This window comes from Octopus bimaculoides, chromosome 2, assembly GCF_046866305.1.
Source record: "Octopus bimaculoides isolate indiv1 chromosome 2, ASM4686630v1, whole genome shotgun sequence".
NCBI lineage: Eukaryota > Metazoa > Mollusca > Cephalopoda > Octopoda > Octopodidae > Octopus > Octopus bimaculoides.
The window spans coordinates 123,978,448-123,996,403 of NC_142929.1; the positions used below are offsets into that span (position 1 = coordinate 123,978,448).

Here is a 17,956-nt window from a genome sequence, read left to right on the forward strand (position 1 = left end):
CGTAGAGGAACTCTTTTGTTTGAGACTCCAAGAAACTTCCTACAGCGTCTATGACATCATTGTCACTGGCAAAAATGGCGACCAGCTAGGGATTTTCTTATTTTTGGGAATAGATGAAAATCAGAGGGGGCTAAGTCCGGTGAATAAGGTGGATGGGGAACAACTTCTTATCCACAATCACGAATTGTTGCCGTGGTAACCACTGAGGTGTAGGCTGGAGCATTGTCGCAATGAAAAGGAACTCTTCTGGTGAGCATTCCCGGCCTTTCTTCTTTGATTGTCTCTCGGAGGCGTTTCAGCAGCTGAGAATAATACAGCCCTGTCACAGTGTGACCCTTTTCAAGGTAATCGATCAGCAAGACTCCTTGAGAATCCCAAAAAACTGATGCCATAACTTTGCCAGCTTAAGCAATGACCCTGGCCTTCTTTGGGGTAGGAGAAGATGTGTGCTTCCACTGCTTTGATTGTTCTTTGGTTTCAGGCTGGTAGTGATAAACCCAACTTTCGTCCATAGTAATGAAACGAGCAAGAGAATTCTTTTCATCGGCTTCAAACAGTTCCAGATTGCTCGTGGACAAAGTGCACCTGGTGCGTTTCTGTTCAGGATTCAAAAGGCGAGGGACCCATCTTGCAGAAAGCTTTGAGAATACAAGTTGTTTTGTCACAATGTTGTCTGCTCTTTCAGTTGAGATGCCCTGTCTCTCAGCTACCTTACGACATGATATTCGACGATCTTGCATTATCATACCAAGAGCAAGGTCAAGGTTGTCCTTGGTGGTTGCAGTTGGAGGTCTCTCTAGTCTGGGATCATCTTCCACACTCTCCCTGTCACGCAAAAGGAAAGGCATCTAGCCATAGAAAATCTACCTGAATAAAATGATGGTGATGATGATGACGATGATGATGATGATGATGATGATGAATTACTTGACTCCAATAGTCTTTTATTTGATTTTTACTATTGAAAGGAAAGTGTCAGGTTGAGTTGAAGCAAATTGAATTAAGCACATTATTCAATAGACTGTACCAGTGCTTGTAATTGATAAGCTCATGATACTGGAATTTAGAAGATGATGCCATATCAGCTAATCCAATGTACTTCAAAATTTCATCCTTATCATCATCATCATCTATTTTTTCATGTTTTACACTGGTTTATTAAGTGTCAGTGCATTTTAATTCCAAATCATCTCAACAGAAACTGAATATCCCGTATTCACAAATTCAGTTGAACTGAAACCTAATTTTTACTTGGATTTTCTATAAGAATTAATGCATCTGTAGCATATCTAAACCTTCCTTAAAAATTATAATTCCTTTTTCTTGTTAAAGTTATTATTACTAGTTTTCCCTTTGCTTGCTTCAAGTAGAAAAGATATATCTGCTCTTAGTTGGATTATTTGCTGGTTTATTTTTTCCATCCATGCAGGCTGTTTGTGTACATTGCACTTTATTTGCCTATCTCTAATCTTAATACCACATTTCTGAGTTGCAACATAAGCAGCTGAGTAAATGAGTTGATCAATCACCTCGAAGACATTTTCTCTACAATTATCTAGGAGTTGTATCAGCTTCTTAAGTGCTTGATCAACTTCTTTGATAACTTTTCTGTTCTTATTAGTATTAATAATCTTGGGAAGTGGGGCTTTCTCCTGGAAAGGTTGATCTAGTTGTATTAGATATTGTTCTAATATTCCATCTAACAGTTCATTGCTGACATGATCATTTATAGTATTTTTAGTATCAGCTGATGGTCCACCTTCATGGGGTTCTGTGTACCCAGTTTGCTGGTTTGAGTTAGTGATTTCAGAGCTTTTTGCCTGTGGGTTTAAACGAATGTGTGTTATACTGAACTTTGACTGATCTGACTATTTTGTTAATTTTGCTGTCAGTTAGTCTTTTATTTTTTAGGATATCACGTCTCACAGCTCCTAGTTTATTACTGTCCATGTACAGCCTGCTATGTGGGTTTTTCCACCTCCAGATATTGTATGTATCTTTTTGTGTGGTTGATGTTTCTGGGTTTAGTGTTGAATAATAATAAGCATGCATAACTTTGATATATTCCTCCTTAGTCCATCTCTGTCTTGTATTTCTATTTCTTCGAGATAGGTTTGGTAGTTGATCCTGAGTGTCAGTTTTGGGAATATCTCTGGTTTGATTTGCTACAGGCTGGTCCTGATTTAAAAACTTTTCAAGCTCAGTGTCAGAACCTAAGTTCACTGATGAACATGTTCTTCGAACAACACAGATTCTAGTGGGTATTTCCATGGTTGGTATCCAAGGCCATGTTATAAGCGCACAGGGTTAACCAGTTGTCTGGTTCCTTGGGTAAGGTTCAGAGGTCCCAGGCATCATCATTTTCTGGGGTGGGGGATTTATTATTATTATTATTATTATTATTATTAATATTATGGTTAACATGACAAGCTGGCAAAATTATTTGTATGTTGGGCAAAATACATAGAAACATTTCTTTCAGCTCTTTGTGTTTCGAGTTCAGATTCCACTGATGCTAACTTTGCCACGTATCATTTGGAGGCCTATAAAATAAGTACCATTCAAGCATTGGGATCAATGTAATCAACTTGTCCCTCTCCTCAAAAATAATGGCCTTGTGCTAAAATTTGAAAGAATTATTATTACATTTACAATGGTGGGATTGATAGAATAGCTAGAATGTCAGGCAAAATGTCTTGAAGCATTTCTTCCAATTTTTCACATTCTGTGTTAAAATACCATTGGGGTCAAACTTTGTTTTTTTATCCCTGAGGGTCAATAAAATGAAGTGCCAGTTAAGTTCTGACGTCAATGGTATCAACTTAGCCCTTCTGAAAATTGTTGGCCTTGTGCCTAGATGTGAAACAATCATCATTATCATCACCATTATTATCCTCATCATCGTCATCATCATCATTATTATCATTATTATTTGTGGAGAGAAAGTTGATCTCCTAAAAACTCATTATGTCAATTTCATGTAAAGGAACATGATATCTGATCTATGATATACAGGAAATGAAATATATTGACAGATTTTCCCTTCTACAAGCATACATCTAGAGAACAGTTTCTTGTGCTAATAAACTATTTCACTAGAGACTCAGATTATCTGTTATAATGTGTGCACACTATATGTATAATAAGGTTTGAATAACAGTTCATGTAAACTGTGTATTATTCTGTTCAGATTACAAACAATAAATCACAATTATCATCGTTAAGTTTGCTTCTCAGGTTAATTTTTTCCTATTCATTCAGTCTCTCACAGTGGCCCCAAAGTGTATTTTTGAGCTATCACACACACACGCACACACACACACACGCACACACACACACACACACACACACGCACACATCGTGGACAAGAATGAAAAAAAATGTATGCTTCAGGGCATCACTACATGTATTTCTTTAGCATGTGTATTTCAAGCATGTGTATTGCAAGTGCAAATGCAGAAATTGCCATTTCTTCAGGTGGTGGTCTGCAAAACGTTTCCCTGGTTATCCCTCACCAAATATTTTAGTGATGTATGTCTAGCTAAAAATACATGGAGGTGCTTCTATGTTACTTTGCTCAGATCTAATTGATCCACAACGTTTTACTATACATACATACATATATATATATATATATATATATATATATATATATATATATATATATATATGATTATTTGTAGGATTCACTTGAATCAAGGTATTTCAATAATAAGTACACCAAGTTAGGGTTGAGATCAGCATATCTGTGTATATTCCAAATACAGACACTCCCACATATATCCATGCATATATGAATATGTCCAAACTCTTACACATACATGTGCATGAACACATCAATATATGCATACATATAAATATACATGTATATGAAATTATATACCCATGCACATCAGCATGCAGTTTCACAATCCATTGTGGGTTCCAGATCCAACATAGGGAAAGTTCCAAGTGAGGTCTTTACATGTCCTTCTATGTATAGATGTGTGTGTGTGTGTATGTGTGTGTGTGTGTTTGTGTGTGTGTGTGTGTCTATGTGTGTGTGTTTGTGTGTGTGTGTGTGTGTGTGTGTGTGTGTGTGTGTGGATAAAGACATATGAAAACAATATAGAAACAGTCTAAGCCAGAGGTCATTCCACTGGATCAAGGGTGAGAGGCCAGGGAAGGTGTCTGTGTCTTCTTGTATCCACACAGGCATCTAAAACAATGGAGCTTGCCGATATATGCTTCATCTCCCCACTTACTATCTCCTCCTCACATGTCCCCCTTCACACAGCATCCACTCAATAATTAAATCCTCTGTCTTTTGTTGACCCGTACAGCTTTCCAGCTACCCAGGTCACTTTGGGCAATTGAACTAGGTATGCTCAACAATGTATGTGTGTGTGTGTGTGTGTGTGCATATATATATATATATATTTGTTTTTACATGACCGAACGCCAGCGTCATCACTGTTGTAAGTAGTTATTTCAACTTTATATTTTCTGACGCGACTCCATCTCTTTCTCTATCACTTTTCCCCCCTCTCGTTCTTCCTCTGTTACTACTACGTATCTCTCTTTACCCCTCTCGTTCTTCCTTCTGTTACTACTATATCTTTCTCTTTCCCCCCTCATACTTCCTTCTGTTACTACTATATTCCCCTCTTCCTCTCTTTCTCTCGTTGCTCACCTATTCTTCTACTTCCTCCCTTTGTTTCTCCCTTTACCACTCTCTCTCTCTCCCTTACCCCCTGCCTGGTCACATGCTTCCGGTCAATAATCCTTTTCTTCCTTGGCTATCGCCGAGCAAACACGCGAACTTACTTCGTCCCCACTTTCAAGTTCGTGCCTCACAGCGTTCATATACACATAATTTTTCATGTCTGGCCGCATAGCCTTTTCCGTTTGTTTTCCTGTCTTGTTTTTTGTCCGCCACTACATTCCTCCATGGCACAGGTTTAATTTGTGTATACAAATTTAATTTGCGGTCCATGGGAAGAGCTGTTTTAACGATGCATCCTGCCCAACTCTCCGGTGTTAAAACGGGGATAGCTGATGAAGGAAAATGTTCTCTATGTGGCTTGTGTGTTTTCTGTACTCTGGTTATTATTATTTTCTTGTCTACGTTTTGTTTGCAATGTCCTGTACCCAGATATGCACCTATATATACAGGTAGACATAGGTATGCACATACCTGTACGTATATATGCATATACACATTTATTATTTGTTTATATATATATATATATATATATATATATATATATATATATATATATATATATATATATATTATAGCATTATATAATACGTAATCTTTACGCATTTCACTAGTGTATATTAGTATGTTGTGTGATAATTGTTATGTAGATGATTGCATAATCATATAGAAACATCTGATCTAGTAATTTAATCCATTATTATTTACCAACATAAGTAGGTTGAAATTGATAAGTTGGAACTAATAATAATAATAATTATTATTATTATTATTATTATTATTATTTCAAATTGTTTTCCACAAGGGTGGCTTGGGAGGTGGGGATGAGTCGATTACATCAACCCCAGTGTTCAACTGGTACTTATTTTATCGACCCCCAAAAGGATGAAGGGCAAAGTCAACCTTGGTGGAATTTGGACTCAGAACGTAACGACAGACGAAATACTGCTAAGCATTTCACCCATAGTGCTAATGATTCTGCCAGCTTGCTGCCTTCAGTAATAATAATAATGATAATAATAATAATAATAATAATAATAAAGCTTCAAAAGCGCTCCCAATGTGGGAATATTAAAAGCCCTTGAAATGTACAAGAGTCTCCAGTAATCTCTTGCTTTGACATGGTGTGACAAAATGGACTACATCTCTCTTTTTAAGCCACAATAATAGAGATATGTCATCAAACAAAATCAAAATAAATTGTAGAATTTCCCAAGTTGATTCTCTTTTATGTCTCTTGTTGTGTATGGCACTCTTCCCACTTTTTATTGAACTGAATAACACAGGGTACTGATACATACAAAGAAACAACAACTGCAAAATCTGTCACTTATTCTTTATGAATGACCTGAAATTATATGCTAAGCATGATTAAGTGTCAGAAGGACTTGTAACCACAGTAAAGCAGTTTAACAGCAGTATAGGAATGGAATTTGAACTTGAGAAGTGTGCAAAAGCAACTATCAAGAAGGGAAATGTCACTGAAACACTGCTCATCAAACTTGACCAAGACACCACTATACAAGAACAGGATCCTGAGGGCACTTATAAATATTTAGGTAAAAGTAAGGATGACAGAATCTAACTTACCAAATGAAGGAAAAAATCCAAAAAGAGTATTACAGAAGAGTACAGCTGGTTCTGAAAACTGAACTCAACTCTAAAAATCTTAGCAAAGCAATGAGTATATTAACTGTATCTGTTGCAGGATGGTTGTGTGGATACAAGCTTCCCAGCCAAAATGTTGACTTTTGATATCTTAAATGCTGGGATTGTGCCACATCTCTGGAAGATACAAATTAATAGTCTGTAGATAAATCCACTTCTCTGTAAATTGATATCATTAAAGCATTTGTAAATTGGTACCATGCAGAGCACTTTACTGCTCACTGCTGCGTAACTGATATAATTTCATTTGCTTGCAAAACTGGGCTCAAATTCTCCCATATGTTTTGGGAAGCTAATACGGAAAATTAGTATGGTAACTTTGGGTTACAAAACATAAATATTATTGTTACAGGGAGGCGGGCTTTTGAAAAGCAAGAGGGCTTTTGAAAAAAAAACAGAAAAGGCAAAACTTTGTTGATTACATAATGGATGGCAGTTGCATGCTTTAGGTTCACAACCAGTTTTTACCTATAAACCCCTTTGATTCCTTTTTTACTCAGATGGACCCTCAAAGCCATTCTATGCTTTAAAAATTCTTATATTTTTATAATTAAATATTATTTGGAATTGTATAAAAAAAATTGTTAAAATTGTAGGAGTATAATCAGTTTATTGCACATAAAATTTAACAGTAGAATCTTATATGGACTGCCAAGGGCCATATGGACCCTGGTTGAGAACCACTGCTTTAGGGTCTGATCAAATATATTGAACAGTTAAGTCATTGAACATGTAATGGAGATGTTTTATATAAAAATACTCTCAATATTACTTGAACATTATTCTTTCCTTCTTGTTTTTGAGAAATTGTAATCAGATTCTCATCTATATCATGTACAATTTCTTTAATGCTCAATTAATTACCAATTTCCTTAACGTAAGCATTCATTTTCATCATCATTCATACTTTATATCCTGGTTTTATTTCCTCTTATCAATTAAAAAAGAAATATTACTTTCTATAACTTAGTTCAATCATAATGTTCTTCATTAGATATGTACATAACATTTTATAAAACGAGATACCCTGTTTACTTAGTATAATTGCTTATTTACTCTATATCATTAATCCTGTTTTCTTAACAGTAAATTTTGTACATTTTTAAAATCTGTTTATACATATACATTTGGTTTTAAAGACATACTTCATCTGATACAATTAAGATGTCCAACCCTTGTGACACTATATGGAGCCTTAAAAAGTTGTTTTGTGATGCATGAACTCTTGGTCTTGATTAGTATAAACCAAATACATATGCACACACCCAACCTATTTTATTATTGAACTTTATTGTACTTTTTCTTTATCAGATACTAACATATACACAGGAGTAATAATAATAAAATTGATTTAAAAAATGCCAGTGGTAATGATAATAATAGCAATAATAATAATCCTTTCTACTAAAGGCCTGAAACTTTGTGGAGGAGGGGACTAGTTGATTACATCAGCCCCAGTGTTTCACTGGTGCTTAATTTATCAACCTTGAAAGGATGATGGGCAAAATTGACCTGAGTGGAATTTGAACTCAGAACATAGTGGCAGACGAAATACTACTAAGCATTTCACCCAGTGTGCTAAAGAGTCTGCCTGCTCACCATCAACAGTAATACTGATAACATTAACGATAGTAACAACAATAATAAAAATAATAGCAATAATATAATAGCAATAATAAGAAGAATAGTTCTGAACAAAATTTCATTCACATCATGTAACACATTTAAGTGCAAGTGTGTGTGCTTGCGCACACGTGCGTGCGCGCACACACACACACACATACATACACTTATATACATACATATATAATCTCACTACGGTCAATTTTGCCATTCATCCTTTCATTGGGAGGGGGAGGGATTCAATGAATATAAGCAGTACACTTTTGTATGTTGTACTTTGGCTTGCAGCCATGCCATAGCACTATCTCCAAGTCTTTTACTTGATTTTATCAATCTTCAGTAATTTGACTGGTGCTTATTTTATAAATCTCTGTCTATCAAATGGCTAAGTTCACTTAGCTTGGCAGACTACAGGTAGTTTTCCTTTTGACATATTGATTTATTGACTGTCCCTTAAATAAAATAAAATTACATTGTTTGTAGTATGATGTAAGAAAGATACTGATTATTAGAACCTCAAGTATGTAATATAATGAATTGAATAACTTCAATTAACTGAGATTATCCATACAATTAGTAGCAAAACCTCCCTCTAAAAGGATGTAAAATCGTGTGTAACAAAAAGCAAGGGAAATAATTCCTAGAAGGATCAATTGCTGTGAGGTTTAGAAGCACAGATATGACAATGTGGTTAATAAGTTTGCTTGACAGTCACATAATTTCTAGTTCAATCCCACTACATGACACTTTGGCAAGTATCTTCTATTACAGTGCTCCGCAACCTTTTCCCACTTGCACTACACTTATATTCTTTTCAAAATTCAGTGGCACACCTGAACTAAAAATATAACTAAAAGTATAAAGAAAAAAATTATATTCAGGTTACACTGCAGAACACTTAACATTGCCTTGTGACATACCAGTGTGCTGCAGCATGCCAGTTGCAGAGCACTGTTCTAAGTAGGCAACGTTTTGAAACATGAAATTCATCACAATATATTTCAACAATGCAGAAACTTTATTCATCAAAGTAAGTACCATTACAATCTACACATTTTTGCCAACAAGTTACAAGTTTGTTTTTCCGGTAATATAAAAATCTGGAGTTCTGGAGCTAATGAACTCTTTGACGGTCTTTCTCAATGACACTCTCAGCATTGGTTTGATTTTTGAACTCCTTCTCTTGCAGGGAACCATCAAGTTGCTTGAAAAACTGGTAATCAGTAAGAGAAAGGTTTGGGAATAAGCTGGGTGGAGAGGAGCTTCGTAGGCAAGTTCCCTCAACTTTCAGAAAGCTCCATACCAATTTAACTTTATGCAGCATTTGCTGTTAGCTTATGTGTAGGCTATGTGGGAAGACAGAATAAAGGGGCATTTGTTAGCTTATATCTCTGAAAGATAACTCTCTTTGCTGTTGAAAAAAATAAACTTGCAGAGATGAAGTTTCAACGCCTTCCTTCAATTTCCTTATACCATTTCTGATAAGAAATTTTGCTTTCATGTAAAACAACTATATTTTGTAGTGATTATCCGTAATCTACTCCCAAAACACTTCAGTAGCTCTACTTTGCATTGCTTTCAAACTTATATATTCATTGATCATTAAAGTGCAACAACCTCCACAATAACCTGTCTTCAATCTGATTTTACGTTCCTAGGTTAATCGGAAACATAGATTGCTGTACTACTCATAAACCTTCCCAGTAGTTCAATTATTTGGTGAAAAAAATACCACCAAAGCAACTTAAACCATCCAAAGCATGGGGTGTGCTTGCTAGTATTATATAAAACATACCCAACTGTATTTCTGTCTACATTACTTAAAGGTATATTCCTTACCCGTATTGTAGACTGTTATTTACTTTTGCTTGGCAGTATGGTCAAGAAGTTCACTTTGCAACCATGTGGTTTTTAGTTCAGTCACATTGTGTGGATCCTTGGGCAAGTGTGTTCTACTAAAGCCTGATGAATGAATTTGGTAGACAGAAACAGTATAGAAGCCATTGTTTGTATGTATGTAGGTATGTATGTACGTTTGTATGTATGTATGTATGTATGTATGTATGTATGTGTAAGTTTGTATGTGTGTGTGTATGTCTGTGTCTGTATTTGTTCCCACCTCTCTATCCCTTGACAACTGGTATTGATGATTATTTACAGATTGGGGTCAATTTGTTTGACTTAACCTTTCAAGGAATTGCCCCAGCTTAGCCACAGTCCCACAACTGAAAAGATCTAAATAAAAGAACATTTTGGACTGCTTTCTTTCATTCTTCAAAATCTGTTATTTGGCAACATGTACATCTAGCCATCTTTTGTTCCAGCTGAACAATAACAAAATTAACTGAATAGAGATTATGAACAAAATTAGTTTTTAGCAATAGAACTGTGTACTGGGATCAAATAGATCAATGTAATTGAATGAGATCAACATAATCCAAATTCTTAGGGCAAATGACAGATGATTGATTCTTGAATTCTCTTTTTGCACTCCCTGAATAGACTTAGGATCAAATTATTGACAAAAACATTATTGACAAAACCATTACTGCTAAACTTGGAATAAATTCTTTTGTATTTAAGATGTAGCAGTTTTTACTTTTTTATCAATCAAAATTCATAATAATTTTTTTAATCTTTTGTCTAATTGTGCTGAGATGTGAACCAAACATTTTGCAGTGACATATCTAACTTCTTATGGTTGTTCTCATCCTAACAAAAATTTAATAGTTTTAGGCTTGATGAAATGAGTACAAAAAACACGATACAATGTAGTCAGGCCAGATTAATTGATGGCTCTCTCTCACCCTCTGTCTTTTGTTAATTCAGAAAAAAGAACTATGATATGCCAACTAATATACATTTTTATATGCTTACATAGCAATTTGATCATAAACACTTCAGTAAGTTACAGTGAATCTGCACTTTGCTGTTTACTTACCAATAATGCAAAACATATTTGGATTTGTTTTTCATACTAATTGTCCAAGTAATATAACGTTTCTTTTATCACATAACTGGTTTACTTTGGCTTTTTTAACATTATAAGCATTAAATAAGCTTTTGTGTATTAACTGTTAATAATCTTGTGGATGGCATTTTATACATTGCTGTATGTTTAGTTAGTGATTCAATTGCCAGTACTTTAGCAAGTAACAGTGAGTTTGCATTTCACTGACAAACTCTGACAGACTGAACCATGTCCTAAGTTGTCTTCTGCATATATAAAAAAAAAGAAAATTGGTCGGGATGGAAGAGCTGTACACATGGCTTTTACAAGATCTCTGAAACTGGTGAGATTAACAGAGTTTGAATTCTTCTTGAGCTGTTGCAAGTCAACAGCTGCAGGCAGAACATGTACAGGGAGGAATTCAAGGAAGCCGATGAGCTGAGAATTGTGGAGTGGAGAATAGGGTGTTGGGTAAACACAATGCAAATGATGAGAGAAGAGAGGAGTAAGTTGGGAGTATTTGAGTGGAGGTAGCATGAGTGTAGTCAGCTATGAGGAGTAGAGGACAATGTAGTGATAGTAGAAAAGGCAGAGAAAGGAGGTAGTACATCTGTGGGCCATAGGTTGGTGTGTGTTAGTGAGTGACTTCATGTTAATCAGTCAAGTGGCCTCTCTTTGGATGCAGTATAAGAAGCCTGAGTGGGTAGCAGCTACACCATGGAAGAGGTAGGGTCAGCTTCCATTGCAGGTCTCATCTGAGCTTAATAGCAGATTAGTTGTTGAGGGCTGAAATATTTCCTCACCTTGAAGTGGCAGGCTAATCTTTCTGATGCAGCTTTTACACTGTTGAAGATGTGTGCTTGCCAGGACAAATGCTCTGTGAAGGCCTAGAACTTGTAGTTTCCTTGAGTGTTCTAATTGTGTACTGTTTGATGTGCAATTGAAAATCACTTTGATCTGAAGGCTATATGTGACATACAACTGTGATTAAACACCCATCCAATTGCTCAGATTGCATGCAAAAGACTACATTTATATATTATTATTAATCTTTGTAAACAACTTCCTCTATTATCAAGATACTGCATGTAATACTAGTCTACAGAGAAAGTGCTGAAAGCTAGCTTGGTCTTACTTTTATTAAAGAATTATTATTTCAAGCTGTTTTGGGTGTCAGTTCATTTTTAGTATATTTTTAATCTCTTTGAATTAGCAACAAAGAATTCCCTGCTTTGAATTATGTATATTGTAGTAAAGGATTTCCAGAACACTGGGTACTATACTGTTTTCTTGATATGTGTTTTTGTGTCTATTGAAGGAGAGAAAACTGGCATGACCTAGTTGGAGGATGTTTTTGAAGATGCATATATGATGAAAATATAATTTTGGTCTATAAATAATGTTTCTTTTTGTGTATAACTTGTTTTTTTACATTGAGACTTTTTTATTCTAAACATTAAATATGATTTCACCTACTTAACTATTGTTTCTTCATGATGTTTTTTTATTTTTATTTTTCAGTCGTTTGAACGTGTGGTGGTACAAAATATTCTCCATGGTTTATCACCAAGCTTATGTGAAGCTATACACAGTGTATCAAGGTGGAAGGTCATTCAGACAGCTTTTCCTCATGTGTTACATGCATGTGCTGCTCTTCTCGCAGAAAGAAAGCAAAGAGATGCTATTGCAAAGTTTACCAACTGTGAAACAAAATTACTCTATACTTTACATTGGATTCTTTTAGATGCAGCATCAGAATGTGAAGACAATTGGGCAGAAATGAATCAGGGAGCTCCAAGTGGACGTACTTACATGCATGCACTTGGTACCATTCAACTTTTTGTGTACTTACTAGCACCACTAGTACACACCTTATCTGAAACAGATTTTCAGAGTTTGAAATTGGAGAATGGATTAAGAATATGGCAGCCTTTGATAGATCATTGCCTCCCTGATGTATCTTGTTTCTCATCCCTTGTCAAGCCTCAACGCAACATCTTGAAAGCTCATCGTAGCAATACAAAACATAACACCAATGCTGCCAACATATACATCGGTAAAGGTTGCTCTGAGCAGAATCTTTATCATGGTGTTGAACTTTGTATTGATGAAAAAGAAGACTTAAACGTTTTCAGTGGTAATGAGCCTACATCTCCATTAGCACCTCTTGCACATATGAGTGACATCTGTGCTTTGTCAAGCTCTGACAGCCAATCTGCCACAGTTGATGTTGTCTGTGAATATTGCAATTCTGTTGTGCCTGTTCGTTCAAGTAAAAATGGTACATGTAAATGTAGAGGGAAAAACAGTAGCATCAAGTTTTCTTTTGATTCAAAGCTTTCTGTTTTGCCTAAGGTACCTGAGACTCCACCAGATAAAGATTATTTAAATCAGAAATTGACAAGTGCTGATACTAGTTGTTCAAAAAGCTCTAGTTCTACATCTCCTGATGTTTTGTCTGCTTGCTATTTTGATATTGCAGTACTTAGGTGTTTATTTTGCCTACATTGGCCTGAAGATGGTATTTATTGGGCTTTAAAGTATATTCATCGTCGACTTTTAGAGATATGTGATGAATATGTTAGAATGGGACATTCAGAACGTGAACGAAGCAAGTCTCTACCAATTCCAAGTATACAAGTGCTACAAATGTATTCTGCCATGCCCTATCCATCTATGAATGTACAGGATTCTGTATATTCTCCCTGTACTCCACGGCGCAAGTCTTATAACACATCCAACCAAAATCTTTCATCCACAAATCTTTCTCAAGCACCCACCACACATAAAGAACCACCCCATAAACGCATTAGAGTAACCGAACTAAAACAGTTGTTTGATTCTTCACGCAACAAGAAATACACTGCCGAACCAGAAGAAAATGAATTACGTTCTCTAAGAAGTACACGTGCTGAACCTTCAAACATTTCTCTCAAATCTCTCAAAGCAGATTCTTCAAGTTCTTGTACTTTATCAACATTAGACACTGATTCTGATTTTCCTCGACCAAATTCAGCATTTGCCAATTACCTTGATGTCAAGAAAGATAGCAAGTCAGATGATATATTTTCTGATCCAGCCCGTCGTAAAAGCATGCCCTCTCTACATCAGTCAGATAAGGATTCACTGGCTGGGACTAATCAGTTAAGCAATCAAGCCTCTCCTTGTTCAGGTAGGGTTGATTCAATGCCTGTTGGATTAAATCTGAAATCCAGCCAACAGCCAAGTCAACGAGAACATCTTTTACATCCTATAATAACCATCACAGAACATAGTCCTTGTGATACAACACCTCTGGCTGCTCCACCTCAATCTCCTAACTTATCTGACAGACAGCGTCGAGGCAGCAATGACTCCAGAAGACAAGTCCAAGACTTCAGCTCAATAACAACACTGAACATGGCACGCAGCATGACTGATTCTAATATTGCATATTCTACTGAAGATGATATTCAGGAAGCTTCAGGATCTGTTTACTATATCCAAGACAATGGCCAATTTAATTATGGCATCATTCTAAAGGCAGTACATTTTGTGTCCATGAATGAACACAGCCCAAGAATATGTGAAGTGTTGTTGAATATTTTAAATTCACTTTTGGATCTAGATATTATAGATATGAAAAAGTCTGAGTCAGAAGCTTCCAAACCAGATTCTACTGGTGTTATTGATGAAAATGCTAAGAAATCAGAAGACAAGAAAGAAACAAATAAAAATGAAGAAACTACTTACTGTATTGCTATGGATAGTATTGTGAGGTAGGAATTTTAAACTACTTTTTGTGTTATTATTTCTTTGTTTTTATTCATGTTTTTTTTAATCTAAATCTTGCATAATATAAATCTCTTGACTGTTCAGCTGCTGATAAACTGGGATAAGCGCTGGTAGCTGGTAACGTTAATGCATTTGCAGGCCTGTCAAAGTTTTCTAGGTAGAAAATTGTTACTGAAGGGATTTTCAGGAAGATGACTATGTAAATATTTGCATTCTCTATAAGTTCCATGTCTGCATTTTCCTCAATTGGTGCTCATAAAAGCATATGTGCCATCTACAAGCTTTTCCCAGAAACATAAGATGCTCTTTGAAATATCTCATCCATCTCATTCTGAAATGTTGAATCCTCAGGAGTAAAGCATACAAAGTTTAAGTTCCTGGGAGACTTAACAGTGATTTGTGATTTATCTCTAACTTAAGGTATTGGACGATATATACATATTTGTTAGACACACGTATATGCATATTTGTATACATTTTAAAAGAGATAAGAGAGAATATCTAGAAGTTTGAGAACTAGAGTTAGCAATAGTAGTAACAACAACAAAGGGAATTTCTGCTAGAAAAGTAACAGCCAAATCTCCCTCAAATCACTCCCTACATTCTTTAAAAAACAAAAGACACACCGAGTAATATAGTCCAAGATACACTATGTATGAATAAAAAACAGGACAATTACAGCTGAAACACTTTTAATCATATAATGTTTGGTTGTAATAAGGTAGTGAACTGGCACAATTGTTAGGACACTGGGCAAAATGCTTAGCAGTATTTCATCTGTCTTTATGTTCTGAGTTCAAATGCCACCAAGGTCAACACTTTGCCTTTCCTCCTTTCAGGGTTGATAAATAATTACTAGTATGGCGCACTGGGGGGGGGGGGGTAATAGATTTAACCCCGTCCTTGAACTTGTTGGCCTTGTGCCAAAAATTTGAAAGCAATATGTTTGGTTGTAGATGAACTAAGGCTAAACTTTGTGAAGTCGCGTGGCTTAGTGGTTAGGGCATTCGGCTCACGATTGTAAGGTCATGAGTTCAATTCCTGGCGACGTGTTGTGTCTTTGAGCAAGACACTTTATTTCACGTTGCTCCAGTCTACTCAGCTGGCAAAAATGAGTAGTACCTGTATTTCAAAGGGCTGGCCTTGTCACACTCTGTGTCATGCTGAATCTCCCTGAGAACTACATTAGGGGTACATGTGTCTGTGGATTGCTCAGTCACTTGCACGTTAATTTCACGAGCAAGCTGTTCCATTGATCGTATCAGCTGGGACCCTCGTTGTCGTAAGCGATGGAGGGCTCCTTTTTTAAGGCTAAACTTTAACAACAACAAAATAACATAAATACACACAATGAACAATTTGAAAAATTACCATTTTGTTTTTTTTTTTTTACCTTTTCCAGGATATACAAGTCTCTTGGATGTCCCCAGGGTTGTGGTGATGGTGTCAGGGGTACCAATGGTGAAAATCTTAGGCAAAAGGGACAAACCTGTTTACAAAGACTTCAAAGAGGGAATCCGTCATTGTTTCGGAAATATCTACGTGATTCTGTTCATAGACATTCAATCCAAGACAGTGTGGATTTTATGCATTCGATACTTGGATTTTGTATTGAGTCAGGAAGTGTAGTTCAATCTCCAACTGGTGAGTCATTTACTTATTTATTATTATTTGTTCTCATGTTTTATATTGATGTTATCCAACATAAATTCAAAATGAATGTGATGTTGACTGTCTGCTAACTGATGATGGTGATAATAATAGAGTAGAAGAGGAGTGAAAGTAAATGAGACAATGTATTCTTGATTTCCTTATGATAATTCTCTTAATTACTCCTCAGTCACAGGTATGGCTGTGTGGTTAAGAAGCTCACATTGCAATCTCATGGTTTAAGGTTCAGTCCCACTATGTGGCACCTTGGGTAAATGTCTTCTACTATAACCTGGACCAGTTTGTGTGTGTGTGTGTACCCTTGTCTTGACATCATGTGATGATTGTAAATAAGCATTACTGCCATATAAACAATGTTTGTTTCCAGTCTTCTGTGGTGAAATATATCTTGGTTGGAAACAAATAAGGTTTGGCAACAGGAAGAACATCTGGCTGAAGAAATTCTGCCTGTTAAAGGGTTGAAGAAAGAAATACCACCATGATCAGTTGCCATAGTTTGCTGAAGCTACCAAAATCATTTATGTAATTAAAATTGTATGCATGTCAGTTTGAAGCAAGTGTAATCAAGATGGGATTTTCAAAGGCTTTCAGTTTGTGTGTGTATGCAGAGTGCAATAAAACACCACAAATGGAATGGAATTATATGAAAGAGTGCTCCTGACAGAACCATCCTGTTTGAAGAATTAAATTGGATTGGACGGCTCATGCTCAATCCACTGTAGGACAAGGGCCTCAGCATGTTCCCTCCACCAACCATGGTCTGGTGCATAGGCCACAAACATGAGCTTGTGATCACACTGGCTTGATGGATCTACTGTTACAGTGGCCCAACATGGTTTTGCAGAGGGATGCAGTTTTTATACTCATACACAGGAGTGGTTAAGTTGATTACATCTATCATAGTGCTCAGCTGGTACTTGTTTTATTGACCCCAAGAGGATGAAAGGTAAAGTCAACTTTGTTGGAATTTGAACTCTGAACATAAAGATGAATGAAATACCACTAAGTATTTCACCAGGCATGGTAACGATTCTACCAGCTCACTGCCCTGTTTGAGGAATAGCAACTAATAAATATTTTGCTTTCTTGAGGGTCATTTTGCAGACATTCTAGTTGTGGTTAACTTCTTTAAGGTGTTCTTCTGAATTCTTCATTAGTACAACTGCAGTGCTGTTGTGTGTGAGTTATTGAAGGAGTTTGAGGGATTATAGGTTTGATCACATGAATGGGGAGGAACATACCATGGAGTAGAAGGCTTTAGTCAGTAAGTTAACTCCTATCACTGACTGTTGGTTTTGTTTACTTCAAAACAGCCCTGATTGAGCAGACCTACGAACAAAAACATACCATTTGGCACAGCTCCATATTTTGGTATATCTAGGACTACATTGTCCAGTGTGTTCCCCACCTTTTTCCAAGATGGTGGTGATGAGATTAGAGGTCTGATTAGAGAGAGTTGAACTCACCATTACTAGCCAACAAAATGGTTAACAATGTTTTTTACAGTTCTGGATCATCCCATCCTGCTTAAGTGAACTTGGTCATCGAGTATTATTAATTGTCTTGGC

At 36.1% G+C, this 17,956-nt stretch overlaps 1 protein-coding gene across 1 annotated transcript in view; it reads left to right on the top strand.

Moving 5' to 3' along the window:
• The window catches only part of LOC106882437 (protein unc-80 homolog), a 281,073-nt gene that overhangs the window by 14,394 nt on the left and 248,723 nt on the right, over positions 1-17,956 (top strand). Inside the window, exons 3-4 of the mRNA XM_089347637.1 lie at positions 12,465-14,701; positions 16,120-16,361. Coding sequence (XP_089203763.1) covers positions 12,465-14,701; positions 16,120-16,361 — 2,479 coding nt within the window. The remainder of the gene's footprint in view (positions 1-12,464; positions 14,702-16,119; positions 16,362-17,956) is intronic.